This window comes from Akebia trifoliata, unplaced genomic scaffold (assembly GCF_017979445.1).
Source record: "Akebia trifoliata isolate Shusen 1 unplaced genomic scaffold, ASM1797944v1 Contig00904, whole genome shotgun sequence".
NCBI lineage: Eukaryota > Viridiplantae > Streptophyta > Magnoliopsida > Ranunculales > Lardizabalaceae > Akebia > Akebia trifoliata.
In genome coordinates, this window is record NW_028237320.1 from 1 (window position 1) to 25,383 (window position 25,383).

The 25,383-nt window shown below is 32.6% G+C and overlaps 1 protein-coding gene and 1 non-coding gene across 5 annotated transcripts; both read left to right on the top strand.

Moving 5' to 3' along the window:
• The first annotated feature begins 9,717 nt into the window (after positions 1 to 9,717).
• LOC147380883 (uncharacterized) lies at positions 9,718 to 16,304 on the top strand. 4 transcript variants are annotated; one of them, XM_086431116.1, is made up of 10 exons: positions 9,719 to 9,991; positions 10,077 to 10,184; positions 12,104 to 12,344; positions 13,058 to 13,242; positions 13,699 to 13,921; positions 14,576 to 14,731; positions 14,898 to 15,126; positions 15,379 to 15,509; positions 15,892 to 15,948; positions 16,030 to 16,304. In XM_086431116.1, exons 6-10 carry the CDS (start codon positions 14,673 to 14,675, stop codon positions 16,034 to 16,036), a joined length of 483 nt encoding a protein of 160 aa, XP_086287242.1. In that variant the 5' UTR covers positions 9,719 to 9,991; positions 10,077 to 10,184; positions 12,104 to 12,344; positions 13,058 to 13,242; positions 13,699 to 13,921; positions 14,576 to 14,672; the 3' UTR covers positions 16,037 to 16,304. The 4 variants fall into 4 exon arrangements, with proteins under 4 accessions (XP_086287243.1, XP_086287242.1, XP_086287240.1 ...); XM_086431117.1 differs by lacking the exon at positions 12,104 to 12,344 and having other exon boundaries at positions 9,718 to 9,991; XM_086431114.1 differs by having other exon boundaries at positions 9,720 to 10,184; positions 13,703 to 13,921.
• A 5,215-nt stretch (positions 16,305 to 21,519) lies between these two features.
• LOC147380884 (small nucleolar RNA R71) lies at positions 21,520 to 21,626 on the top strand. Its single transcript, XR_015174987.1, has one exon. It is a non-coding gene; the product is annotated as a small nucleolar RNA R71 (small nucleolar RNA).
• The last annotated feature ends 3,757 nt before the right edge of the window (positions 21,627 to 25,383 follow it).

The window sequence follows — 25,383 nt, forward strand, 5'->3', positions numbered from 1 at the left end:
TATCTACTGCTGCATGAATTTCATCAGCATGGTCTCTAAAGAAGAATTTTGTTATAGAGTTTGGGCTTCATAATTGGACATATTATTAGGAATAAAAGTACGATATTGGTTGGACTGTTGAGATTGGTACAACTATTGAGAAGGGATTGGTTGGTGGATGGGGAAGGAATTCCTATGGAAACCCAAAGGACCAAACTGAGGGCTAGGATCATTCTGACATCGTGAGAAGTTTGGATGATACCAAGTGTCAGGGTGGTATGCCTAACTATACGAGTTTAGTGTAAGTTTCATATAGGTACTGTAAGAATTGAGGGCATTAGCATGTTTGGTCTTGATTATCGTGATATTTGGACAATACTCAACCATTTGTTTAGAGCTTTCGTAGTATATGTACATAGTCTGAGATTCACTCCCTATGTTCATGATGAGGTTTAGATACTGATAAGGGGCTCTAGAGGAGGAGGACACTGAAAGGATGTCTATTCTACGAACTAAACAATGAACCTCGTTCCCAAGAGTGACCATGATTCTGGATTAGTTTTAATATCATATAAACCTGGCTTCCGAGCTCCTGAATCCTATCTATTTTGTTTTGTACCCATGTTACACCAATGTTGGGCATTTTCACTAAAGTTACCAAGAAATCGTAGGCCTGAGAAGAAGTTTGTTGTAAAAACCTCCCCTTATGCATTGATTCAATAAGGGTTTTAGGAGATTGTGGTAATCAATTGTGAAGAGAATATAGTAACTTCATTTTATCCAAACCACGATGTGTGTACTTAATTTGTTAATCTTTGAACCTTTCTCAAGCTTGGGCAAAGTCTTCATTAGGTTTACCCTTGAAACTAGTAATGACTTCCTTAATTTTTATGTTTTTCCTAAAAGGTATTATTTTTCCACAAACCTATTGGAAAGTTCATCCAAGGAGTAGATTTATTCTGCAGTGAACGAGTTGAACCACATGTCTGCGTGATCCTCTAAGGAGAATGTGAACTTAATTAGCTCAACACTCTCGTCATCCACATTCTTTTTCATAAAGGTTTCGTAGATGATCAAAACTTGTTGAGATGAGTGTATGGTTGTTTACTCTTAAACCCATAAATTTTGGGTAACATGTTAATGGTAGTAAAATTGATTTCAAACTTGTTTGCCTCAGTACAAGGCAGAACTATACAAGACAAGAGGTGAGTGAAAAAGGAAGTGAGCAGCTTCTGCATGGTTTTCTCCCTAATTACAGGAATAACATTTTTTTGAGCCATCTGTGTCTCTAGTATAGTGAAAATGCGTACGTAACGACGGAGACAGCCTTCCAATTGGATTTCTAACACCAAAACCAGTCAGGGATAGTTTAGTTAATTAGGGGTTGGGGGGGGGGGGGGATGGTGCTAAAGGCACACTTACAATTTCCATCCTTGGCGTCGAGGCTAGGCATCGATTAATGGTCTAGAAAACTGTTAAGTCAACTCGAAATGGGACTTCTCCTAATGAGCATGAAGGCATGATCTTTTTTTATGTAAATTTTTATTAAAGTTGTTGAGTGGTGTGAGTAAATTTCTATTAAACCTAAAGAGTAAGAGTTGATGATGACATCTATCGCGTATCCACGTCGTAAGGGTGCCCTCTAATCTAAAGTTAATGGTGCACTTAGTGTGTATAGTTGATAATCAACGAAAGACAATACAGTAACCCACTAACAAGAAGGTGTGGGTGTCAAAAGATACTTACCTTCCATTTTGGATGGAGGATGCCTTATTGAGTCGATTCGGACCACCTACACCAATTACGAAGTATGAAGCCAAGGGGCTGAGACAGTTGTGTTCCATTGTCATTACGTCCTTAATTCTATTACAATCCAGGCCTTTCTGTATAATTAAAAAATTGAATATAAAAGGTTTTGGTAAAAAATTTAAATAGAAATTAATCATAATCTACTTCTATATTGGTCTTGAAAAAAATTTGATCTTCTTCTTCGCTCTACCTTCAAGATTTGTGTCTACCAAGTGAATAGAAATATTTAGAACCTAAAATAAAAACTAAAGTAAAATAATTATAAAAAAAAACTAAAAGGAAGAAAGAAGAAAGAAAAAGAAAAAATTAAGAAATTAGAAAAGTTCCTTGATTTTCCACGATCCAAAAAATTAATTATGTCAATAATAATCAACGAACAAGAATAAGAACTAATATAAAATTAAAATTAAAAACTTATTCTTGATCAGAAAGTAGAGTTATTCCACTATGGATTGGGGACTAATATTTTCAATTTTAGAAAACAAAATGATTTGATTTTAGAGAAAAACTAAAATTTAAAAAAATAATTAAAACTAATTAAAATTAAAAAAGACTTTTAATTTAAGAAAACCTAGGGAGAATAATAAATCCACTAAAATAATCTAATTAAATTTAATTATAATATTCAAATTCGTGACGTATAACTCAAATCAAGAATCAAACTAAGGATCTTGACTTGAAATATTCTTCATTAAAATCCTTGTAAAATAAATCTAATTAATTTGCCAAATTTTTTTCCCTAAAAATATGTTACTAACTAATGATCCTCCATCATAGCAAGCATTCGATATAATGGATTTTGTTTCTAACAATAACGTATCATGCCAAATATGACGGATAAGGAAAAATAGTTGAAGAATATATAGGATCCAAGATTGTTGAAGAAAAGTTTATTAAAATCCTTTAAAAATATATACAAGGATAAAAATATTAAGATTAAACCTAACTAGTTTAATAAGAGTTCATCAATCTCCTTAGAATGGGAGATTAGTCAAGCATGATCATGAAAACACTATAACAAAAATAAACAAAATATTTATCTTTATTATTGATGAACTCATTCAAATCCTTGAGCCAAACATCATTTTCTTTCACAATAATAATAATAAAAAAACATAAAAATAAAAAAAACATAAATCTATAAGATGAAGAAAGAGATTGGAAGAGGAGAGTAGAGATTGAAGACAGAGAAAGAGAGAAGAGAGCCCAAAAACTAGATAGTTAAGATTTTTGATAGACAAAAATAAGGGTGGCTTTGGCAAGAAGTTTTTAACAATTTTTTTGTTTGAATTGAGTCTCTTTCATGAAATAAAAATATGTTTTTCTAAATTAGAGTTCTAGCCCTACTGACTTTCTTCCATGTTACTAATCTAGTCAAAAGTAATGTTAATAATGGTAAAATGTGACAAATTTGGAGTCTTTGACTTGTCACGTATTTTGACCAATTAAAAGTTCAAATTAATATTTATTCGTGAACTATAAGTTTATTCTCCTTTGGATCAATTTTCTAGTCCCTTGATATCACCTTATTTCAATAAGTGAGTTGAAATTTATGGGCAACATGATATAATATGGCAGATTTAGAGTGAAAAAAATTTTGATTCTATCAATCTGAGGCCATCATATCTCTTGCACCATGCTTTGACTTTGAATTTTAATTTGAACATTGAATTTTGGCTTTGGTATTTGATTTTGGTAGTATTCCACTATTTGATTTTTTAATTTCCATGTGTTTTGTCTACAAGAAATAGACATATAATTAAATCCTCGAAATCTATGAAAGTATATGTAATTTTGTCAATAAAATGTAACTTATGATGAACTAACTATTATGCATGATTTCATGAAAAAATTCTAGCTCTAGTATAGAAAATGGGATTAACGTCTCTATAAAACAATGGGGAAATATACATTTTTAAATACTTAACAAGGTATTCCTACAAAGTTTGAAGGATCTCCGACTGATTTTGAGGTTGGTTAAAAGGACTAACCATAGGAAGTTGAGAGAAAGAAAGTGATGGGCTTCTGTAGTATTATTCTACTCATTTAAGTTCACTTAAGAAAGATGTCTTACTAGTTTGACTTCAGCTAACGAGATAGTTACATTGTTAGGGACTACGAGTCATTTTAGTTAAGAGTGTTGCTTTGAAAAATAGGTCTCAAGATTGATCACGCATAGAGTGGGCTAAGTAAGTGTTATGAATTTCCTTGAAAGAAAAGTTAGTGAGGAGAGGTTAAGAGTCCTGGTGGTTTAAGGCATTTGATGGTGAAGAAAAATATTTGTTTTAGAATGGAGGATAATAAAGAAGAAGACTTTTAGTTGGTGGGATCTCTGGGTTTGTTCTTCGTTATCCCACAGATGGTGCCAAAAAGTGTGGAGGATTTTTTGAATCTTTGACTCCTCAAGATATTTGGTATAATAGATAATAAATTTTTTCATGAGATACATGTCACAAGAAATGATTAACTCCTCATTAGGATACAAATTATAATACATGAATAACTCTAGTCGTCTTCTCTGATGAAACTTGTAAGTTTCAATCATTTTCTCTGATAAATCTTCCAAGTCTTCGGTCGCAGTCTTGTGTCACTTCAACTTGAAAAGACACTAATGGGGCATCGGCCATGGAGTCTACAATAATCAAGTTATATTGTAGTTAAATTACAAAACAAAAAGAAGATAATAAGTGTAAAAAAAATTTTGTGTCGCTTGTACTTCATGCCTTGAGTAGGAGAAGTCTCTCTATTAATATATTGGACTCATTCAAAGAGGTAGCAAACTCAGTTGTAACTAATCTTTTATGTTGTCTAATATTTATAGAAATTAATACCCATGATAAATTGATGATGATGAAGACTTGCTTCTCATAGTTTTTGTAAATTACATGAGGAGTGACCCTAAATGTATAACCGTTTTGATTCGATGGCTACTCACTTTTTGAGTTAACTCACTAAAGTTATGCAACTGTGGTTTCTTCAGGCACTATGTATAATTTGTGTTACTTGGGTAGCTTAACATAAGAGTGCTTCTTTAATTTCAGCATGAGTTACTCTTTGGCTTGATAGGTGTACCACATAGTGTTAAGGGACTTGCTGTCTGTATCTCTCATGGGTAGTGGGACATGTTTGGTTGAACCATATAAAAGGTATATTGGTCGAACCCTGTGCATTGGCCGAATAATATAGCGAAGGGACTTATTGGCCCAATCTTACAGTGAAGAGGCCCATTGGTCGAACATCATAGTAAAGGGACTTATTGACCGAATCCTATAGTGAAGGGGCTCATTAGCAAACCTTATAGTGAAGGGCTCATTGGTCGAACCTTACAAAGTGAAGAATGTTAAGAGGAGGGGTCGGCCTAGCTGGCCATACCACCTATTGCAGGCCACAATGGACTGAGTAGGTCTAGTTGGCCAAACCACCTATTGTGGATATTGTTGGGTTGAGGGATTGACCTAATTGGTTGAACCACCTATTGTGGATCATGTTGGATTGTAGTTCCTCTCTAGGGGCCTACCCATTAAATACTTGATCCGACCCGCATTGATTTGGGTCGAATCGGCTTGAACCAGATCCTAATGTCTTGATTTAATAACTTTACTAATCCCAAGGAAAGTGATTTTTTTGGTTCTTATAGTTCTCATCAAATTCAAATTCATTACAAGGATCTCATTCAATAATTAATGCCTGTAAAGTAATTTGACTTGTCTTATAGATGCTAAATCTAAGATGTGAAACACCATAATCATGAATATTATGTTCAACTCTTGACCTACAAGTTTAGCAAATGGCATTATCAAATTGGAGCAGTGAAGCTCCAATAATAAAATATTTATGTTAAATAATCCAACTCATCTAAGAAGTAAGAATCGTTGCATTTCTAAACTACATTTTTATGTAGATGATATTATTGTTCTTGAGTTATTTGCAATAAAAGAGGCATTGAATTATGTAGAAAAAAGGAGTTGTCGAGAATCCAGATTTGTTCAGACCCATCCGCCCATGGTGGTGGTGATGATGACGGTGATCGTGATAATAATGATGATGATGATGGTGAGAGGTTTGATGTATTTTTCACTACTTCATAAGAGAAGACCAAGGTCAATAGTGGCATATCATCATTTTAGAGAATACAAGGAGTTTTCCCGAAGATTAAAAAAATAAAATAAAACAGAGGGGCATATATCCATTTTGAAAAACATAAAGAAGGGAGCATGAAGATTCCAAAATTTTGAAGGGGGAATAAATAATTGCCTAGGGATTTGTTTAGATTTTATGAGGATTTGTTCTTCGAAGGAATCCCTTGGAATATGTTAGGGCCTGTTTGGATACCAGGAGCAGAACTACTCTTCCAAAGAACAGAAGCTGAAGTACTCTATGGAGGAGCTGGAAAAGTAATTCTGTGCAGAAATGGCGTTTGGCAATCAACTCTATGAAGTACTGGCAGAAGTACTTTTGTGCTGGAAGTCTGTTTGGGAACCATACTGACTTCTCATGACTTCTAGAAAAAAGACTAGAATACCCTTATATTATACCAGTTACTGTTTTTTATCTTTTAGTGTCATAATATGCCTTCAAACTATATTGTTTTTGACATTTTAGCTATAAATATTAATATAATATAATATAATATTTTAAATATTAATATTAATATAATATAATATGTTTAAATCCATTATACTTAAAATTTTAAAAAAAATTTGACTGACTGTTTTTGACATAATATGACATAATATTTAAAAAAAAAAATTGACAGACTGTCTTTTAGTGTCATAATATGCCTTCAAACTATATTGTTTTTTACATTTTAACTATAAATATTAATATAATATAATATAATAAATATTATTATAATATAATATAATATTTTAAATATTAAATATTAATATAATGTGTTTAAATCCATTATACTCAAAATTAAAAAAAAAAATTGACAGACTATCTTTTAGTGTCATAATATGCCTTCAAATTATATTATTTTTGACATTTTAACTATAAATATTAATATAATATAATATAATAAATATTAATATAATATAATATAATATTTTAAATATTAAATATTAATATAATGTGTTTAACTATAAATATTAATATAATATAATATAATATTTTAAATATTAAATATTAATATAATGTGTTTAAATCCATTATACTCAAAATTAAAAAAAAATAATTTAATATTAATAAATGTTTCTTTTGTTTGATTTAAAGGCAAATGAATTAGAAATATTTTCATAGAAAATTAATAAAGTTAGGAGTATTTTGGTAAAACGAACCGTTAGATTTTGACTCCCCGCAAGAAGAGTTTTGAGAAATAGGTTTTCTTGACTTCTTCATAAAGAGTAATTTCTTGCTCTTGCGCGGAGTAACTCTTCGAGGGAGTAGTTCATACAAACGCATCCAAACGACTTCTAACTCCCCGCAAGAGTCAGAAGTAGCTAAGGAGTCCTATCCAAACGCCTACTTAGCTTCTCTGAACGCTAGAAAACGTGTCTCAAGATTATCTGTTCAAAGCTTAAATAAATTACGAAAAAAAAAAGATAAGAGTGGTGATGAATGCACGTGGTCCGAGGTTTTGTACCTCTGCCACATCAGCCTAGTAAAAACTGCGTAAGATTTACTCCGTGCATTAATCATTATTAATAAAAAAAGATAAAAAGTATTATGACAAGATTTAAATTTAAAAGTTACAAACACTCAACGTGGGATAATTTTTTTTTTTTTTTTTAATTTTCGTTGAAATGTTTTATAAATAACAATATTTTGAATATTTAAATATTGTAAAACCCAACTTGCGAGATGTGTCTAAAGAACCATATATGTTTTTCATTGGGATACGAGTGAGAAGCATCTATGGTTATGTGCACACCAATGTCCCAAACAATGTCAATTCAACGTTATTCCAACATGACTCTTAGTGTAAAGGTCTCCCCTGTATTATTGCAGAAGTCTTTGTTTTACGAAAGCTTCTTGCATCAACGTGACCAATATCATGAGAGAATGGAAGCGGATCCTCTGTAGCACAAGGTTCTTGTAGCACACTTTCAATCATTGAATGAACACCACATCAACGATGCAATTAAATCCCAATTTTTAAATGTTGAGAGTTTAGTAGGCATTTATTTCTAAAGATATGGATCTGGAGAAAAGTATTATTCTGTTTATATTCTTTTTCTAAATCATATCTAAGCCATTTCTAGTATGACTCTCTCTTATCTATTGAAAGTGTTTTACACGAATCTTGTGCTATAGAGGATCCGCTTCCCAACTAATCATGTATGGACTTTGGTGGATTTATAAATTTACTGGTGACTTAAATTTGAAAATTGGGTGTTGTTGACATGTCCCCTAAGGGCACACGTTAAAATGCATTAAATACACCTCAAACAAATTTTTTACTATCTAAAATGCCCTTAAGACTTTTTTTTCTTACCAAAACATCCTCAAATGCTTATTTCCAAGGTGCATTTAATGCATCTTAACATGTGCCCTTGGGCGGCACATTAACAAAATCCTTGAAATTTTTACTTAATTGATTGAGTATCTTAAGTGGGAATGTGTAAATAGCACTTTGGGTGGGGGCCTATCAGTAAAAGACCATATCTTAATACTAAACACAAAATCAAATACCATTAAAATTTTTATGGAAAATAAAATATTTAAATTATATTTTTTAAGTGACCAACTTTCAATTTTATTCCATTTTCTCTTCTCCTTTTTGTAAGAATATTCCTCAAACTTTATTGTCTTTCTTCCTTTAACTCAATTTTAAAAATGCTCCTCCAACTTTAACGTCTTTCGTTTTCTATCCCTTTTCCAATAATACTATTATTCACGCGAGGAACTTCCTAAGGATGAGGATTTAAAGTATGTGGCTAGATTCGGGGGTTGACTAGGACTAGGAGACAGTGGCACCAACCATGTAGCCCCAAATACACTGCCTGTTAGAAAATGGAGACAAGGTTGGTTGCCTCTTTCAACTGCATATGAGAGGGGTAAGGCTAGGTGGTAGTAGAGATCGATGGTCTCGATTGAGTGAGTTAAGTGTCTAACACCTTTCGAAACCTATAATTTGATTTTTTTCCCATTGTCTTTATTATATACCGACCAAAATTCTATTCGGAGTCATTTTATGAATCTTAGACCTAAACTGGATGTCAAACTCCCAAAAACACCAGGATCTACATTTGCACAAGGATTGGGTGAGGGCACTTTTAGAATTGCTCTTCACCAGATAATCGTATAACTTCAGATTGTTGGGGTATCCTTTTTGATAGGCAATGGTTGTCGTAGATTCATCACAATTATCAATCTAAAGAAATTTCGTCTTGAATCGGTGAGTGTATCCTTTTATGGTCTATCCAGTTTTATTCTTGAGGTAAAACAGAGAATTCACCCCCTTCTATTGTCGCCCACTTCTCATGAGTTGTGCTACGAAGTTCATGCAAAGACTAGAGAAATTGTTTATCGACCTTGGAGCAAGTCTATGGAATAATATCAAGGTTGCTTGGTGCAAGCTCGACATAGGAAAGCATCCTTCCCTTTTTTTAGTGTTATTACTTGCTTTTAATGGTAGAGATGTTCCCTTGGATCAACAGATACTTACAAATGGAGGTTCCTTCAAATCTTGGATTGCAAATTAAGCAAGTTGCCCAGTTGATTTTCTCTTTTCAAGTGTCACCAGAACGTTGAGTTCTTTCTTTTGTTTCATCAACGCAGAGTCTAATTCATCTCGGTTGATGAGCTCACCATCACTATGTGAAAATGTCAAATTTGTATAAAAAAAATTTGATGGGCCTGGCCCGTTGAATTTTAAAATCCAAAATCCGCGGCCCGTGGACCACATTTCCAACTCTTGGTCGATCACTCACTCACTCTCTCTCTCTCTCTCTCTCACTGTTTCTCTCTCTCTGCCTCTCTCATCGATCGATCGACCTCTCACGGTCTCTCTCTCTCTCACAGTCATCGATCGATTGATCGATCTTTCACACTCCATCACTTTCTCACAGTGGCTTTCTCGATCCATCGACTTCGTTTTTTCATTCGCTCTCTCGATGTACTTCGCATGACTTGCAACGACTCTGGAGTAAAAGCTCAGACGAGAGAGAGAGAGAGAGGCCATGAAGAAGAAAGGGGGCTCAAATTCTAAGCTCAAGCTTTCTCTCCCTTTTCCAAACGCGGTTTCCTTCGCTAAATTTCTGTAAATCTCTCTGTGTTTCTATCTCTCCTGATTAGTTTTTCTGGAATTCTAGGGTTTTATTTGGATGAACTTCGTTGATGCTTAGTTATGATTGAGAATTCTTTACGAGACTCAAAGTGGTACCTTTAAGGATGGAGATCTGCTTGTTAACAAGGACGGCGTTCAAATTGTTCCTAAAAAAGAAGATGAAGTGGTAAGATGTAAATTCAAATTGAAACAAATCGCTTAGTTTTTCATGATTTTATGGTCACTTTTGCATTTCTTCTGGTTATTCTACCACTCTATGTGAAGAATTTTTAAAAATGTTGCTTTTTTTTGTGCTACAAAATCAGTTTTATTTTGTATGAATTTGATAAACATTCTTAGATCTAATTTATGATGATGGAGAAAGTGTGAAACAGTCTCAATCCCTCAATTTTGGGTTACATATAGTTTAAATTATAGTCAAGCTTGAGATTGGAAGTAAATTTGTTCTAACTTGTCTACAAGGCTTAAAATCTCGATCTGGTTGGGCATCCTGGTGATATGGTGGATGAGCAATCCAAACACATTTTACAACATCTCGTCATGGAAAGATACGGATATGATGTTTAATATTTGCATGTTTGATACTTATTAAGCTGAAATATGGAGTTCAGTGAAATAATACTATTTTATAATACCAATAGCATAAAGACAAGTTTTAAATTACTTAAATTAAGGGAATTCATGCCCTTGTATTGTCTTGGAACTTTAACTGAACAAGACGTCTCCACCATATTTTATAGTCCAAGCTCGTCTATCAGAGCCAACTACAATATTTGCTTGGAATTGAAGGTCATCTATGGGTTGGATAGAGGTTCTTTGTGTAGAAGTTTGTCTTGAATCTTTTTGAAAAAAATTAATATATCAAGTCGTTATATAGTAGGCGAATATGCTTGATATGCTGACCTCTAGATTAAAAGTATATTGAGATTTCATTTTTCCTTAATACTTGTGCTGACTCATCATTAGAGGTTTGACTTACTTTACCCTCTGTTCAATTGAAACATTTTCGATAAAGTGGGGAAAAAATTCACTGTTTATAAAATATAACATTTTTTTAAATTGGTTTACTGAAATTAAAACCGGGAAAGTACTTACTGTTTTATAGAGTAGGGATTTTTTTTTTCCCACTTTAATGAAAATATTTTAATTCCAAAAATGGTAATTTACCTTCTTTGAAATTTAAATGAATATTGTACTGTTTTCGGAAATTTTCAGTTTTTGTCCACCTTGGGAATTTTCCCTTTAAACTAATTCTTCGTCACAAGTTTGATCCTACATGTTTGTCTTGGGCTACTATGTTTCATTCCAAACACCATGACTTCCCCAAGAAAGAGAACTCATGGGATTGGAATATACCCCAGTTAAGGCAAAAGTATAGATCCATGGATGGCTACTCTCCCATTTTTGAGACTGATCTGCAGGTTTTTTGGAGGTTGATATGCAAACACACTGCTTATTTTGGTATTAAACTGTTATTCACTTATTCTTGATCCAAGTTCTCATGTCATAATTAAACTTATAGGAATTTCTTGGGAAAAAGTTGGTGTTGAAGATAATGAGGTAATATATGTCACATCTGAAGAACAATTTGTTGGCATATTAAGGAAGTGTCTTTCCAGGGAGAGATTTTTGTTTGTTGAACAAGATTTTAGTGATCAAACCAAGTGTTTTAGCTTGATGAAATTGGTAGACATCGTATAGGAGTACTAATATTTTTAGTCATGCTTTCTATTGTTTTTGTAAATCAGGAGCAAACATGTTTTATGAATACTTAGTTGAATAGTTAACTCTTGATATGCCTCCATAACTTTTGCAACTGGTTCCGTTTCAATTAATATTTCTTCTTTTTTGCATTGTTTCTACTAATTTTTGTATCAGTTATCAGTTATTTTGCAGTATAATTTTGAACACAGTTATAGGAAATTAATTATTAAAGTATTAATTAAAGCTATGATCTAGAGAAAATTTGATAACTGATTTCAGTCCCTTAAGTAATGGCAAACAAATGAAGTGTGATAGCTTGATGTTTTATTATTTATGTTTCTATTTGAGATGAGATAAACTTTGATCATACATATACCTTAGGGATGCTCAACGTACCTGTACTCGTCAAAGCTGGAATTCACAACTTCCATCCATGCTAGCATGTTGAGGTCTCATGATTGATTCACTACTCCCTCACAAAGTCCCTTAATGCATATTCTCATTATCTGTTATCTTTAACTGATAATGTTACTTTTGGTACCACCCGAGTGGTAGAGCAGTGGTTCAAGGATCTGGGTGTATTCCTCATTAAAAGAGCACATGAATTCCTAGATAAGTTCTTGTAAGTTATTTTTTTGGCCAATATTACAGATTTGCTAAATTATTGGGCTTTTTTCACATAGTGAGTAATTTCTAGGTACTTATAAATTACTTTTATCTCTCTGTCTTGTAAAACACAGAAAATTTAGATATGGACCATTAAATCCATAATTAATAAAAAAAAGGAAGTACAAACTAAGGGAAAGTCGATTTAATTGGTTTGGTCATTGCAACCAAGCCTGATAACAGCTCAATTAGATAGAACATGTAGATTGAATGTTCTAAAAGAGCGAGTCAAAGACTAAAAAGGATGTTTTTTGATTGAGTCAGCTACATATTTAAACACGTTTGAATTGAAGTATGAAACAAGGAAAACATTAGATGCAAGAGCATCCAGGGAGATGGAAGCATTTATGCCTTAGAGCATCAGAGAGTGCCCCTGAGGTTTGAAGTTTGAATTTGAGAAAATAATGCTTCCATCTTAGGGTTCTTGGCTGTTACCATATAATGAACATCATGATATATATCTTCTCATATTGTATAATATCTGATTATTTTTTCCAATATGCTACCTTTTACAAGAATGGATGACATTGTTAGCCTTTAACACAGTTGTTGTGTGCTGCAACTTCAGAATGTAGGATCTGTCTATATATGTGCTTCTCTTTATCACTGATAAACTTGTAATGCTTATAAGGTTTCTCATGTTACTTTATCTTGTGAGGTTACAATCAGGAGGATGATAGTGCACTCCTGTGTTTCCTAGAATGCAAGTTTGGCAAAGGGCAAGCAAATGGTCCAGAGTTCTTTTATGATCCCAAGTATGCATTGCGCCTTTGCCTCAAGGAAAAGTGGATGCGTGTGTCCACATATATAGCATGATGTCCATGCATGAAGAGGTTGTTGCTCTTGCCCTTCAGGTGATAGTCATAATGCTTTCGAAATTGGTCACTTTTTTCCTCACCATGTCTATTGTTCCATTTAATGTTTTACTTTTGTTTCTTGTGTAACTTACGTAAACTACAACTAGTGTTAAGTACCACCACCTCCACCATTTGCCCCAAATATTGGGGTCCAAGTGAAGTGATTTGAGACATCATTGATCCGTACTATTTTAGCAAAAATGGGGGATCTGGGATATGTGGAGGTTTTAGTTTTTCATATTTTGTACCTCATGCTCAAAACAATTTTTTTTCGGAACTAAGGTATCTGAGCCTCTTAGAGATGTCCCACCCAATTGTCTCATATATTAAAATTCTCCGGCATGCTCTTTTTAATAGACATTATTATAGTGCTTAATTTGTTGCGTATATATAGATCTTCCAGAAGGCTTATATGTAGTTGTTACATAAAGGCTTCACTTTTTTGTGCACTAGGTAGACCTGGAGCTTGCTATGGCTGAAGCCGATAAGGCTGAAGATGATGAAGACTTGAGGAAGAAACTCTGGCTAATGGTAGCAAAGCATGTCATTGAGTAGGAAAAGAGAGCTAAAAAATATACGAAGAGCGATAGCATTTCTTAAAGAGACTGATGGCTTATTAAAGATTGAGGACATTTTACCATTTTTTCCAGACTTCGCTCTGATTGATGATTTCAAGGTAATAAAATTGGTTTTCAAGCATTGTAATTTGCATTAAATATTTGACATATTTAATTTTTTAACCGATAATTTATGTAATACATTGGACTAAACTGTAAAGGTTTGTTTTGTTTGCAATTTTTGTGCAAACAATCTTCTTTGACACAAAAATAATTTTTTAAAAGAAAAGTTTTCTTTAAGTAGTAATTATCATTAAAAAAAGTTCTTCAGGGGAAAAAGCATGTTTATTAAAATAAAAAACAATTCTTTTTCTTTCCGAGAAAGACAATGCTTCTTTTGCTGTGACTTTGAGGGACTGAAGAGTGAAACTCTACTCCCAGCCTTCCCTGCGTCTCACTCTTTCCAATATGTGTTTTAGGCCCAGAGAAGAAGTAAGAAAGCATTTTTGCAGTAATGTTGATCGAAATAGATTTTTCTAGAAAATGGGATTTTCAGTACTTTTTATCAAATAAAATATTTGTAGAATAATTGCTATTTACTAACAGTCCCTTAAAATTGAGTAACTTTAGTCAATGCCACTTGAATCCCCTTTTCAGTTGCTAGGGGTCCAACTCTCAATATTATTTATCTTTCAATATATATATATATATATATATATATATATATATATATATATTAATTTAAATGTTGAATTTCTTCAATGCCCTTTTAGGAGGCAATTTACTCATCGCTGGAGGACTGCAACAAACAAATTGAACAACTGAAAGAGGAGATGAATGATGCAACACATGGTGCAGACAACATAAGGAATGATATTAGTGCTCTTGCTCAAAGATATGCTGTTATTGAATGTGATGAAAGTTGTAAGGTATTGATTTTAATAAATTATGTGGTTAATACTAATTGGTTTCAAAAATTTATATTCTGTAGTTCAATGGTAAACTAGAATGAAATCCAATTCTTTAGCATGGCTTGGTAGTTTTCCACCTGGTTACTCTGGAATTGATGTTCTATTGATATAAGATCTGTTTTAGTTGGCTCAGCTTAGACTCTCATTTGCGTAGAACTTTGGAATGGAGAAAGATGATACTTGTGTCAGCCTACACAAGTGTTGTTTTCAAGGAGGTGTGTTTTTTTTATTATCAAGTATCATTTTTTCTTTTTCTCTTATACTTTTTCTTGTCGTTGCAATATATCTCTCTGTTATTCATTGGGATGTTGGTCATGATCTCTGTCCGGGGCTTCTTAACAAATCCAATGAAGGTAGACTCGGTTTTTCTGCTGCTTCATTGATTTTATTTATTTCTGTGAATTAGAAGAGTTTTCTTAAGATACAATACCCCCTTTTACTCTGTTTTTTAAAGAAGGCTCATTCATCCAATTTGAAATATTAGAAAGAATAATCACGGGGCAAAAATTATTTTTGAAAAGTTACTTGATAGGAATTTTAAAAGAGTTTGTTCCCGTGAATTTGATTGTTCTATGTTTTACCTCACAATTATTGTTTATATGCAGCTCTTCTTTGCAGTTTCCAGGGTTGGGAGTGGTTTCTCTACCAATGCTGTACTTTTTCTGTTTGAAATAATGGGAATGCATTTTGTATCTTCGATTCTATTGATAAGGAAAAGCTTGGCAAATGATTACAGGTAATCTTCCATATTTTTGTTATTTGTACATCCATGTGTGTTATGATAAGTTCAATGATTTAGCTACAATGATATTAAAACCTGAGTTTTCGTATCTTCTTAGTACTCACTGAGACCTCTTCATGTATCGGACAAGTTAAAACACTTCCAAACCAATTCAAATCATGGCTTTCAATCATGGTTTTTTGTCTTGTTCACGAATGATACATGGAAATGAAGTATAGAAATTTCGTTATACTGTGAGATTTAGTTATTTTTCTCAAAAATTTGCACTTGGATAGCATATATATAATCATGTTTTATGTGCAACTATTGAACTTCATTTTTTAGACAACCTAATTTTGATTTTTAGTTTTACTGAAATCCTTTGTTGTTCATACAGAAGCTCTCACTCTTGGTTACGGAGGCATACATGGAAGCCCACTAGAAGAGTGTGTAGGTAAGGATCTTTCCATCTTTTAGAGAAGACAATTTCTATGCCTGTTATTGAATTGGAAGTTTTGGTATTGGATTTTCTCAGGCCATGAAGGAGAGGATGGGTAATCTTGCTCAAAGGCTACGGCGTTATCTGATGCGGGCAACGAAGGTGGGCTTCAATTTTGTGTTCTAGTTGGATCACTTATACTGTGATCTTGTAATTGTAAACTCAACAATTTAATCCATGGTTTTAACTAACAAAATAGAGATTCAAAACCTGTAATCTTTGTTATTGTGTTAGTTTATTTCCTGAATAATTATGGGCCTACACAATTTTTTATTTTTATTTTGCTTTTAGTTTTTATGGTCGATATGGATGCCCATCATATTCTTGTTCTATGATTTTTCTTTTATTTTTTATTTTTCTGATTTTTTTTATTATTATTTCGTTCATTGTGATTGGTGAATTAGAGGAACGTGCTATTGTTTGTTAAACCTCCAAATTCGACGGTCGTACTCTATGAATTTTTTATTTTTATTTTTTTTTAAGCCCATTCTCCAATAATTTGATAGTCCAGGGCCGTCAAAAAATAAAATAAAATTCTACAAAAGAATATTTGACGGGCATATTTGACAGGAAGGTCCGTCAAATTTCTCAAAATTTGACGGGCTAAGACCGTCAAATATGGGTCTTTTTCACATAGTGCATCATTTCACCTTACTTCCAACTATTCTACTCCTTGGTGTTTTAAAATTTTTTTTCTCTACTTCTCTATCTTGTTCTGCTTGTAGAATTGGAATGTTGATGCTCTCTAGAGGCTGATTATTCTCTTCTCTTTATTGTGTATTATGATTTGGAGTATTGATTGCATCTCGAGGGTGATTTTCCCTCGGACCATTATGTTGTGTTTGTAGAGTTGCATTCTCTTGGGCAAAAGTGCAACATTTTCTTATTGCTCCTACATTTAGATTTGAACTCTTTGGAGTTTGTTTATCATATAAAGATGTATCTGAAAAAAACAAGAACTAATATAAAATTAAAATTAAAAACCTATTTTAGATGGGCAAGTAGTGTCATTCCACTGAGGATTGGGAAAATGATATTTCAGATTTTAGACAACCGAAGGAAAAAAGTGTGTGATTTTGGTAAAAAACTAAATTTTAATGAAAATAATTAAAACTAATTAAAATTAATAAATATTTGTAATTTAAGAAAATATAGAGATAATATATCTACAAAAATGACCTAATGAAATTTAATCATAAAACTCAAGTTCTTGACAAATAAGTCAAATCAAGAATCCAACTAAGGATCTTGACTCTAAATATTTTTTATTAAAAACCCTTGTAAAATAAATCTAATTAACTGGGCAAAACTTTTTTACCTTAAAATATTGTATTGCCCAATAATCCTCTATCATATTGAGCATCAAATATAATGGATTGTTTCCAATAGTAATAGATCATGCAAACATGACAGTTAATGAGAAATAATTGAAGAATACTTAGGATCCAAGGTTGTTGAAGAGAAATTTATTAAAAATTCTTAAAAATATATGCAAGAAAAAGAATATTAGAATTAAACCTAACTAATTTATATGACTACATCAACCTACGTAGAATAGGAGATTAGACAAACATGATCATCGTGACACAATTAAAAAAAAAACAGACAAAAGTTCCATCTTTATTATTGATGAACTCTTTGAAATCATTGAACAAAATTTCCTAGTCTTCCAAAATTTAAAAAAAAAAATAATAAAAATAAAATCCTAAATCGAAAAGTCGAAGAAACAGATTAGAAGAGGAAAAGAAAAAATTGAAGAGAGAAAGAGAGAGAAAAAAACCTAAGAACTAGAGACTTAAGGTCATTTTATTGACAAAAATCAGGTTACTTTGGTCAATAAGTTTTAATCCCTTTTTTGGCTGAATTTGCTCTCCTTTGTAAAATAGAAATATGTTCCCTTCTCTATTAGAGTTCTAACCCTTCTGACCTTGCTCATTTCTAGTAATCGAGTCAAAGGTTATGTCCAAATTAGTAAAATGTGATAGATTTGGAGTCTTTGACATGTCATGCATTTTTCACCAATTAAAAGTTCAATCTAATATTTATTTTCTTGAAATACAAATTTTTTCCCTTTTGGACCAATTTTGGAATCCCCTTGATCTCACCTATATCGATAAATGAGTCAAAACTTATGGGCGAAACGGTATGACATGACATGTTCAGAGTGAAATGAAAAAATCCCAACTCTAATTTATGGAGAAAGTTTGACTAGGACTTTGAGGTTCAACTTCATAAAGGAGAGTTGAACTCAATCTACTTAATACGGTCGAATTGATCAAAAATCTAACTTCAAATTTAATATCTTGTATGAGGTAGTGAGAGGTATGGATGTTCATTTTAATAGTTGTAAGAAACTTTGTCTGTGATATTCCAGTTTACTAACGTTTTTACCATTCACAATTTTTACCCTACTGAAACATAAATATATTTGGCCACATTGGGCTCTTTTTTGACTTTTCATTTTTTTTTTTTTTGTTTCTTTGACAATGAAATCATAGTTCATTAGACCTTATTTTCCTTAACACTATAGGGAAACGAAAGTTTCACTTTATTCTAATAAACCTAGACTCTCGGAACTAGTCAAATGTATAGTAAATTTTTCAAAGATGCAATTCTTTCAAAAATATGTTAAGTGAATGATAATGAAAATACTTATACCTCAAGGCTCATTATTGAAATTAAATTTTTTTTAAAAAGTTCTATTCATGTTTTATTTTGAAAAAACAAATAGCAATACAAATATATATATATATAAATCCTAAAGATGTGAACGTTCACTATTTAAAGGAAATATCCCACACCCCAAACCTAAATGATGCATTGTCCTTAATGTATGCATGATATACAATAGAATGTAAAGTAAGGACAAAATTAAAATTTCTTACCATTTTACGGGAAGGAGAACCTGAAAAACTAAGAAAAGACAGGGTTGCCTCCTAGTAACGTTAAGTTTAATATCTTTAGCTAGACAAGGGGAGAGGGTAAAAGGGAGTGTCCTCGTCTTCTAGGGCATGATACCCAAGAAAAGGCCTAAGTTTGTGTCCATTGATTGAAAAATGGACCCATTCTTGAGATCTTGGACCTCAGATGGGCCTTGTGGGTGAAAAATATGAATTATGAAATGTTTGGTCTATATGGTGTAAGCTTCTAAGGGAATATATGGAATCTAGTGTCATACTGTAACACTTTCTTCCCGGGTGGAACTCTTTGTGTAATATGAGTTTATTGTGCACCATCTTCATTCTCTCCTTATATCTCATGAAGCTATCGTGAGTATCATTCTCGATCTCCTCTAATTCATTGAGTTGGAGTTTCCCATGTTCTCCTATCTTACCAAGATCAAAATTAAGGTGTTTGGTCGTCCATTAAGCTCTATGCTCTAACTTAACAGGCAAATGATAGTCTTTTCTCAACATTGTTAGAAAGTTACCTTCATATTCGGTATTTAGACCAGATGATATAATCATAGGCAAAGTTTTAGAATCATCAAGATAACGATAAGATAGCATGTTTAAAAGAGTTTTGAACTCCAACTTTGAGGGACTCGATAGTTAATGGAATTGACACGTTAGTAGAGACAACAAGTGGTTCTACCTTGGGTTTCCATTTCTCAAAGTCTAGAGGAGGTGCATAAGCTAACAATGCATTGACATCTTTGATAAACTTATCAATGTCAAAACCCATTCCAAAATGTGTTAGACAACCCTTTAGGGCATCAAAGAGGTAGACGTTTTGAATGGACTCACAAACAAAGTTGTCGACCATGTGGACTCTTTCAAAGTCATCTAAATTGTGAGTCTTCATATTATTACAGAAGATGTTTAGAATGACTTCTATGTTTCTGAATGCTAGTGCCATAACCCCATTCCTACAATAATGTCACCGTCATAAGTAGCTAAGAAAGAACAATCTAAGATCGCGGGGGCATGATGATCAGGATTGACAACTGCTTGGTGTCTAATACTATGAAGTCTACTAGGAAATAGAACTTGTTGACCTTAATGATCACATCTTCCAGTATTCCCTTCAGGATCTTCATTGATCAGTCTGCGAGAGTAAGGATGATGTTTGTTTATTTTAACTCCCCCAAACCTAGTTGTTTGTATAGTGCTTACGGAGAGAGATTTGCATTGGCTCCTAAATCTACAAGACACTTCTCAACCACAGTATCACAAATAGTGATTGGGATCGTGGGACAACCTAGGTCTTTATACTTTAGTGTAATTGTCTATTAAATGAGAGCTGAGGCTTAGGCTGCCATAATGGCTTCCCGAGGAAATGTTATTTTCTTCTTCATGATTGAGAAATCGTTCAAGAAATTTAGCACAATAGGGTATTTTCCTGATAGCATCAAGGAGAGGGATGTTTATCTGGACGTTCTTGCAAATATCCAAGATTTCCCCAAATTGTTTACCCTTCCTATTGTCTTAGAAATGTTGAGGGAATGGTGCCTTAGACATATAAGTTGAAGATGGTGGGTCACTAAAAGGCCTTTGCTCTTTTTTTTCTTTTTTAGGGGCTTTAGGTCCCTTAGGTTTTGTGGGTTCACTGACTTTTTCTTCACAATTTTTTATACGAAGAGGTTGTCTACTTATGAATGGCCTGGATGATTTCATAGCTAGAACCTAAATTGGTATCTACATCATACCGACCCAGGGTACATTTTTCTTTGAAGCTTGGTCTCTCGGGTTGGGTACTGTTCACTAGGAAATTGGTTCATTTCTCTTTCTGCCACAATTTGTGCTAACTGTCTCACTTGGTCTCTAACTTAGCCATGGCTTGGTTTATTGCTGCATGAATTTCATCTGCATGGTTTTTAGAGAAGAATTTTGTCACGGAGTTTAGTCTCCATAGTTGGAAATATTATTAGGAATAAAAGAACAATATTGGTTGGACTGTTGGGATTCATACGACTGTTGAGAAGGGATGGGTTGGTGAAGGGGGAAGGAATCCCTATGGAAACCCAAAGGACCACATTGAGGGCTAGGATCATTCTGAAAATGTAAGAAGTTTGGATGATACCAAGTGTCAGGGTGGTATGTCTAACTATACAAGTTTAGTGTAAGTTTCATATTGGTACTGTAAGAATTGATGATATTGGCATGTTTGGCCTTGATTATCGTGAGATGTGGACAATACTCAGCCATTTGTTTAGAGCTTTCGCAATATATACACGTGGTCTGAAATTCACTCGCTACGTTCATGATGGTGTTTAGATCTTGATAAGGGGCTCTAGAGGAAGGGGACACTAAAAGAGTGTCTATTTTATGAACTAAATGGTGAACCTCACTCCCAAGAGTGTCCATGATTCTGGATTAGTATTAATCTCCTAAACACTTGGCTTCCGAGCTCTTGAATCCTATCTATTTTATTCTACACCCTTATTAATCGACTAAATCTACCAAGATACTGTAGGCTTGAGAAGAAGTTTGTTCTAAAAAATTCCCCTTATGCATATATTCAATAAGGGTTTTAGTAGCTGTTGGTAATCCCTTGTAAAAAGTATGCAGTAGCTGCATTTTATCCAAACCATGATGTGAGCACTTAATTTGTAAATCTTTGAACCTTTCTCAAGCTTAGGCAAAGTTCTCATCAGATTTACCCTTGAAACTAGTAATGGCTTCCCTAATTTTTATGTTTTTCCTATAAGGTAGTATTTTTCCATGAACCTATTGGAAAGTTCATCTAAGAAGTAGATTTATTCTAGAGTTAATGAGTTGAACCACGCGTCTGCATGATTCTCTAAGGAGAATGGGAACAAAATCAGCTTAACACTCTCGTCATCCATGTTCTTTATCTTAAAGGTTTCGTATATTATCAAAACTTGTTGAGATGTGTGTAAGGTTGTTTACTCTCAAACCCATAAAATTTGGGTAACATGTTAATGGTTGTAGGACTGATTTCAAACTTGTTTGCCTCAATGTGAGGCGGAACTATACAGGACGAGAGGTGAGCAAAAAAGGTAACGAGTAGCTTCTGCATGGTTTTCTCCCTAATTACAAGAACACCATTTTTTTGAGCCATCTCTACCTCTAGTATAATGAAAATGTCTATGAAACGACGGAGACATGAAAGTGTCCTCTCAATCATAGGATCAAGTGAAAAAAATTTAGATTTTATACTATGTCTACATAGTATGTATTGACACACACAATAAAAAAAAAAAAAAAAAAACACATAACCTAAAAACTAATGAGATTTTAGTAACTAGACTGCTCTTAACTAGGTGAAATTGTACAACAAGCCTTCCAATCAGATTTCTAACACCAAAACCAGCTTGGGATAGTTTAGTTAATTAGGGGAAATGGTGGTGCTAAAAGCATGCTTACAATTTTCATTATTGACGTCGAGGCTAGACATCAATTAACTATCAAGAAAACTATTAGGTCAACTCGTAACTGAACTTCTGCTAATGATAATGAAGGCATGATCTTTATTTATGTAAATTTTAATTAAAGTCGTTGAGTAGTGCTTGCAAATTTCTATTAAACCTAAAGGGGAAGAGTTGGTGATGAAATCCAACCCCTATCTTATCATGTCTCCACGTTGTAAGGGTGCTCTCTAATCTAAAGATAATAGTGCACCCAATATATACATTTGATAATCAGCGAAAGACAATACAGTAACCTATTAACAAGAAGACGTGGGTGTCAAAAGCTACTTACCTCCCATTTTAGACAGAGGATGCCATATGGAATTGATTCGAACCACCGACACCAATTACAATGTACAAATCCAAAGGATTGATACCGTTGCGTTCCATTGTCACTATGTCCTTAATTTTATTACAATCCAAGCCTTTCTGAATAATAAAAATAAATAATGAGTAAAAAAAGGTTTTGCTAAAAAATTTAAACATAAATTAATCATAATTTTTTTCTATATTGGTCTTGAAGAAAATTTGATCTTCTTCTTCATTCTGCCTTTAAGATTCATCTCCTCCAAGAGAATAGAAATATTTAGAACTTAAAATAAAAACTAAATTAAAATAATTAAAAAAAAAAACTAAAATAAAGAAAGAAAAAGAAAAAAACTATGAAAATTGAAAATGCTCCCTAATTTTCTTCGATCTGAAAAATTAATTATGTCAATCTTGAACAATGGACAAAAATAAGAATAAATATACAATTCAAATTAAAAACCTACTATTGATTGGAAAGTAGAGTCATTCTACTACAGATTGGGGACTAATATTTTAGATTTTAGAAAATAAAATGATGTGATTTTAGAGAAAAACTTAATTTTATAAAAATAATTAAAACTAATTAAAATTAAGAAAGACTTTCAATTTAAGAAAACCTAGGCAGTGTAAATCCACCAAAATAACCTAATTAAATTTAATCCTAATATTCAAGTTCTTGAAATATAACTCAAATCAAGAATCCAACTAAAGATCTTGATTCAGAATATTCTTCATTAAAACCCTTGTAAAATAAATCTAATTAACTAGCCAAATTTTTTTCCTTTAAAATTTTTATTACCTTAGTGATCATCATAACGAGCATCCGATGTAATGGATTTTTTCTACAATAAAGTATCACGCCAAACATGACGGATGAGGAGAAATAGTTGAAGAATACTTAGGATCCAAGGTTGTTGGAGAAAAGTTAATTTAGTCCTTTAAAAATATATACAAGAACAAAAATATAGAATTAAATCTAACTAATTTAGTAAGAATTCATCAATCTTCCTAGAATAGGAGATTAGCCAAACATTGTCATGGAGATAGAATAAAAAAGTAAACAAAATATTTATCTTTATTATTGATGAACTCATTCAAATCTTGAACGAAAACTCCATTGTCTTTCAAAATTACCAAAAAAACATAAAAATTAAACCTAAATCTATACGATGAAGAAAGAGATTGGAAGATGAGAAGAGAGATCGAAGACAAAGAGAAAGAGAGAAGAGAACCCAAAAACTAGATAGTTAAGATTTTTTATAGACAAAAATAAGATTTGATTTGACAACAAGCTTTTGACATTTTATTGTTTGAATAGAGTCTCCTCATGAAATAGAAATATGTTCTACTTTTAATTAGGTTCTAACCCCACTAACTTTCTTCCATTTTACTAATTTAGTCAAAAGTTATGTTAAAAATGGTAAATCGCGACAGATTTGGAGTCTTTGACTTGTCACGTGTTATTACCAATTAAAAGTCAAAATTTACATTTATTCATAAAATACGGATTTATTTTCCTTTAGATCAATTTTCTAATCCCTAGATCTTACCTTATTTCAATAAGGAAGTTGAAATTTATGGGTAAATTCAATCCATTTAGGACCATCAAATCTCTTGTTGGACCGTGCTTTGACTTTGAATTTTGACTTTGGTATTTGATTTTGATAGTTGTCCACTATTTGATTATTTAATTTATATTTATTTTTTTGGTAAGAAATTGATATATAATTAAATCCTCGAAATCTATGAAAATACATGCAATTTTGTTAATAAAATATAACTTATGATGAATTAACTATTATGCATGATTTCATGAAAAAATCATAGTTCTAATTTAGAAAATAGGGTTAACTTTTCTTTAAAATAATGGGATAATACACACTTTTAAATACTTAACAATGTATTCCTAAAAAGTTTGGAGGATCTCTGGTTGATTTTGAGGTTGGTTAAAAGGACTAACCATAGGAAGTTGTGAGAAAGAAAGTGATAGGCTTCTTGAGTATTGTTTTACTTGTGTAAGTTCACTTAAGAAAGATATCTTGCCAATTTGACTTCAGCTAAAAAGATAGTTACCTAGTTAGGGACTACGATTCATTTTTGTTAAGAGTGTTGCTATGCAAAATAAGTATCTAGATTGATTATGCATAGTGTGTGCTAAGTAAGTGTTGTGAATTTCCTTGAAGGGAAAGTTAGTGAGGAGAGGCTAAGGGTCCAAACAATTTAAGGCATTTGATGGTGAAGAAAAATATGTTTTTTAGGATGGAGGATAATGAAGAAGAAGGCTTTTAGTTAGTGGGATCTTGGGTTTGTTCTTCGTTATGCCAAACATGGTGCCAAAAAGTGTGGGATTTTTTGAATTTTACACTCCTTGAGATATGTGGAATAATTGATAATAAATTTTTTCATGAGATATGTGTTACCATAAATGATTAACTCCTCATTAAGATACAAATTATAATAAATGAATAACTCTGGCCGTCATCTCTGATGAAACTTGTAAGTTTTGATCGTTTTCTTTGATAAATCTTCTAAGTCTCCAGTCGTAGTCTTGTGTCACTTTATCTTGATAAGACACTAATAGTGTATCGGCCAAGGAGTCTACGATGATCAAGTTATATCGCAGTTAAACTGTCGAGTAAAAAAAGAAGATAACAAGTGTTGAAAAGTTTTGTATGGCTTGTGTTTTATGCCTTGAGTGGGAGAAGTTT

Bases quoted from the DNA above. Each gene is read 5' to 3' on its own strand.
- LOC147380883 (XM_086431117.1), top strand. From the start codon at position 14,673: ATGATATTAGTGCTCTTGCTCAAAGATATGCTGTTATTGAATGTGATG. The intron at 14,732-14,897 runs GTATTGATTTTA...GATCTGTTTTAG, and splicing joins AATGTGATGAAAGTTGTAAG to TTGGCTCAGCTTAGACTCTC. The intron at 15,127-15,378 runs GTAGACTCGGTT...GTTTATATGCAG, and splicing joins TCTTAACAAATCCAATGAAG to CTCTTCTTTGCAGTTTCCAG.